The sequence below is a fragment of the Oncorhynchus gorbuscha genome, linkage group LG14 (genome assembly GCF_021184085.1).
Source record: "Oncorhynchus gorbuscha isolate QuinsamMale2020 ecotype Even-year linkage group LG14, OgorEven_v1.0, whole genome shotgun sequence".
Lineage (NCBI taxonomy): Eukaryota > Metazoa > Chordata > Actinopteri > Salmoniformes > Salmonidae > Oncorhynchus > Oncorhynchus gorbuscha.
In genome coordinates, this window is record NC_060186.1 from 76,099,505 (window position 1) to 76,104,438 (window position 4,934).

The 4,934-nt window shown below is 41.8% G+C and overlaps 1 protein-coding gene across 2 annotated transcripts in view; it reads left to right on the plus strand.

Moving 5' to 3' along the window:
* The first annotated feature begins 1,138 nt into the window (after positions 1 to 1,138).
* LOC123995737 (ras-related protein Rab-15-like) overlaps positions 1,139 to 4,934 on the plus strand; it is a 32,372-nt gene continuing 28,576 nt past the window's right edge. Inside the window, exon 1 of one of the 2 annotated variants that reach the window (XM_046299408.1) lies at positions 1,139 to 1,533. In XM_046299408.1, coding sequence (XP_046155364.1) covers positions 1,410 to 1,533 — 124 coding nt within the window. In that variant the 5' untranslated portion in view covers positions 1,139 to 1,409. The remainder of the gene's footprint in view (positions 1,534 to 4,934) is intronic. The other variant, XM_046299409.1, reaches the window with a different exon arrangement.

Sequence of the window (4,934 nt, forward strand, 5' to 3'; positions counted from 1 at the left end):
GCATACAGCATCATAGCATACAGCATCGTAGCATACAGCATCGTAGCATACAGCATCATAGCATACAGCATCGTATCATACAGCATCGTAGCATACAGCATCATAGCATACAGCATCGTAGCATACAGCATCATAGCATACAGCATCGTAGCATACAGCATCATAGCATACAGCATCATAGCATACGTAGCGATGAATCGCTGTGACATATGAAATACGGGTGATCGTGTAATCAATGTGTAATAACTTTGTAAAACATTTATGAACCCATTAAATTATTATGGGATGTGCTGTCATATCCAGGTCCTGATTGTCAACCAGTGTGTTATTTGACGTGTCAAATAGTGTTAAATAGTATATTTTTTGACACGCAAAAACCCAAATGGCGTTCCATTGAAATCCTGGTTGAGAATGAAACGACTTGACAACGAAACAGCACAGCAAGTAAGTGAAGAAATAGGTTTTGATGATGTTTTACTGGTAATGGGGACATACGTAAATGCCAACAAAATAACTTTTTGGTCAGTGTTGTGTATGTGTGTAACCTTTGCCGGGGCGGCAGGGTAGCCTAGTGGTTAGAGCGTTCGGCTAGTAACCGGAAGTTTGCAAGTTCAAATCCCTGAGCTGACAAGGTACAAATCTGTCGTTCTGCCCCTGAACAGGCAGTTAACCTACTGTTCCTAGGCCGTCATTGAAAATAAGAATTTGTTCTTAACTGACTTGCCTGGTTAAATAAAGGTAAAATAAAAAAATACAAATAAAAATGGAATTTGCTGTCATATCAGTGCATGAATATTCTGATGAATCCTAAAATACATGCCTAGGGGTATGAAAAATGTGTTAACTCAATCCAACCATGCTTTATTTGTTATGTGGCAAAACGTCTACTAGAATCCTTTTGAGATAAACATGTAGGCTACTTGGCACATCATAAAATAACAATTATTTTAGGCTGTAGGAATAAAATAAATAGCCCTATTTAATTTAGCTCACTTTAGGTAGCCTGTGTTTTCTTTGCACAATTACTCTTCCGGGTGTAGTTTACGGACAATAAAATAATAAAGGTGTTTCTTCTGTACTGTCGTGTTACTCCCGCGCTTTCTCAACCAACCATCTCGCCTGTCGGTGATGTCAAGTGAATAGCGGATGCTGCTGGGAGCTTCCCCCGCCACCGCACCCATCAGAGGAGAGGAGTGGGCTGGGTGGAATCCCTTCTCTTATACCTAGGCGTTGTTACCAAAGAGACCGCTCCTCCTGGTTAGAATAGACAGAGCTGCTCACCGGTTCCTCGAAAGACTATCAAAAGACTTGATTGCATTTTGGGCAGACATGGGCTGGGGTGTAGCTGTGTTGCTTTTGGAAATTCGTTGCTGAGTTAGCTTGCTGGCTGTTCTCATTTCTAAGACGTTATGGCTAAGCAGTATGATGTGCTCTTCCGACTCCTGCTTCTCGGAGATTCGGGGGTTGGAAAAACATGTTTATTATGCAGATTCACGGACAACGAATTTCACCCGTCTCACATTTCCACAATCGGTAAGACCATTCCTTTGATGCATGAATGCATTTCCTTTTGTGTGGGGGGGGGGGGGGGGGGGGGTTGATCAGAATGCACCTAATCAGATCTGATTATCTCTATGCTAAATAGTCGAATTGAATATAATTGTCGCTCTATCAAGTAGCCTATTGAAAAGAGCATGTGCATTATTCTACATTTTCTTTGTGCAGAATGTACCAATTTGCTATTAGACATTTACAAATAGCCCCATTGTGTATTAAAATTAAGTGTCCCTCTCTATCTCAAAGCATTGTATAATTATATTGTTTTGCATATCTGAGCTTTGATTACAAAACGAATTAGTTTCATTAATAGAACATAGAAAAACAGAAAAAGCCAGTTGGGGGGGCGTCCACTTGGTAAAATTTCCAACTGCACTAATGATGACCACCAGTAGACTACACTTACTGCAGTTGCTACCTGGATACAGTGATACATATATTTGTCTTATGTTTTAACTCGGCGCTGTTGGGAATGTTGGGAATGGGCACTGTTGGGAATGGGCACTGTTGGGAATGTTGGGAATGGGCACTGTTGGGAATGGGCACTGTTGGGAATGGGCACTGTTGGGAATGTTGGGAATGGGCACTGTTGGGAATGGGCACTGTTGGGAATGTGCACTGTTGGGAATGTGCACTGTTGGGAATGGGCACTGTTGGGAATGTTGGGAATGGGCACTGTTGGGAATGTTGGGAATGTGCACTGTTGGGAATGTTGGGAATGTGCAATGTTGGGAATGGGCACTGTTGGGAATGTGCACTGTTGGGAATGTTGGGAATGTGCACTGTTGGGAATGTGCACTGTTGGGAATAGGCACTGTTGGGAATGGGCACTGTTGGGAATGGGCACTGTTGGGAATGGGCACTGTTGGGAATGTGCACTGTTGGGAATGTTGGAAATGTGCACTGTTGGGAATGTGCACTGTTGGGAATGGGCACTGTTGGGAATGTTGGGAATGTGCACTGTTGGGAATGGGCACTGTTGGGAATGTTGGGAATGTGCACTGTTGGGAATGGGCACTGTTGGGAATGTGCAATGTTGGGAATGTGCACTGTTGGGAATGTGCACTGTTGGGAATAGGCACTGTTGGGAATGGGCACTGTTGGGAATGGGCACTGTTGGGAATGGGCACTGTTGGGAATGTTGGGAATGTGCACTGTTGGGAATGTTGGGAATGTGCACTGTTGGGAATGGGCAAACACACCCTGGTAGTGGCTGAAATAGACGGAATAGATTGTCTTTCTGTTGCATCACGATCTGGATACTTATATCACAAGAACGAGAAAGAGAACTTTATTTCGATGGGTGTTCATTTTCTTTTTTTTTGTGGAATTTAAAAAAAGGAATAATTAGAAATGCTTACAAATTAGATGCTCTGAAATGAAAGCAATTTAGGAAAATTAACATTCAGATTATAGTAGTATTATGTCTCGTCTCACAAACACTGTAAAGTACACAACATGACCAAAAGTATGTGGACACTCCTCGTCTAACATCTCATTGCATAATCATGTGGAAATTTTCCCAGGGTGTTCTGCTATTGACACTAGTTGAATTATGCAGCCTTGGTCCACCCCTTTATGCTAATGTTCAAATACATCAGACTAATTATGCAAATGATGTACTTTTATTTATTTTAACACTGAATATCAAATAAATACCTGACACCATTAGAAAATGTATAATGTATATATGAGATAATTCTAAGCGTTTACATTATACACATTATCAACATTCTAGGATAGAATTTTGGAAGAACCCATTTCTAGAGTTCTATGGCGTTCTCTGTCTAAAGTTCTAGAACCTGGAGTGTTCTTCATAGAACTACATCCCTAGTGATATCTCTGCGGTGTTCTCTGTCTAAAGTTCTAGAACCTGGAGTGTTCTTCATAGAACTACATCCCTAGTGATATATATCTGTGGTGTTCTCTGTCTAAAGTTCTAGAACCTAGAGTGTTCTTCATAGAACTACATCCCTAGTGATATATATCTGTGGTGTTCTCTGTCTAAAGTTCTAGAACCTAGAGTGTTCTTCATAGAACTACATCCCTAGTGATATATAGCTGTGGTATTCTCTGTCTAAAGTTCTAGAACCTAGAGTGTTCTTCATAGAACTACATCCTAGTACAGCTGAGCAGCTAACCGATCGCTGCAGCTGTACATAATCTATTGGTAAATAGCACACCCATTTTCACCTACCTCATCCCCACAGTTTTTATTTATTTACTTTTCTGCTCTTTTGCACACCAATATCTCTACCTGTACATGATCATTTATCACCTCAGTGTTAATCTGCAATATTGTAATTATTTGCCTACCTCCTCATGCCTTTTGCACACATTGTATATAGACTCCCCGTTTTTTCTCTGTGTTATTGACTTGTTAATTGTTTACTCCATGTGTAACTCTGTGTTGTCTGTTCACACTGCTATGCTTTATCTTGGCCAGGTCGCAGTTGCAAATGAGAACCTGTTCTCAACTAGCCTACCTGGTTAAATAAAGGTGAAATAAAATAAAAAATAAAAAAATATATATCTGTGGTGTTCTCTGTCTAAAGTTCTAGAACCTAGAGTGTTCTTCATAGAACTACGTCCCTAGTGATATCTCTGTGGTGTTCTCTGTCTAAAGTTCTAGAACCTGGAGTGTTCTTCATAGAACTACATCCCTAGTGATATCTCTGTGGTGTTCTCTGTCTAAAGTTCTAGAACCTGGAGTGTCCACTGCTCCAGCTTGCCCAGCCGGCTACGTCAGATCAAATAACTGGGTGGGTTGCAGGTGCAGCCAGGAGTGGAGTGGTAATATGTTTGTCTGTCTGCTATAAGACAACAGTGCTTCTGTACACAGGGTTACAGATGGCCACTCATGTGCCTGTCTGCTATTGGCTGTCTACCAAATGACATCCCATTCACTAAATAGTGCACTACTCTTGACCAGGGCCCATAGAGGTCTGGTGAAAGGTTGTGCACTATGTTGAGAATAGGGAGCCATTTGGGATGCGGTCTGTCTAAGGACCTCTATTGGAGATCAAACAAACCAAATTGAGTCCACAGAGAGGCATAGATCCAGACCGACTGACCAACACTGGCTAACACCACTCTGACTATCAATATAGTGTACACACACACACACACACACACACACACACACACACACACACACACACACACACACACACACACACACACACACACACACACACACACACACACACACACACACACACACACACACACACACACACACACACACACACACACACACACACACACACACACACACACACACACACACACACTGGTTTTACTATCCTTGTGGAGACCAAACAATTGATTTCCATTCAAAATCCTATTTTCCTAACCAAACCCTAACCCCAATGCTC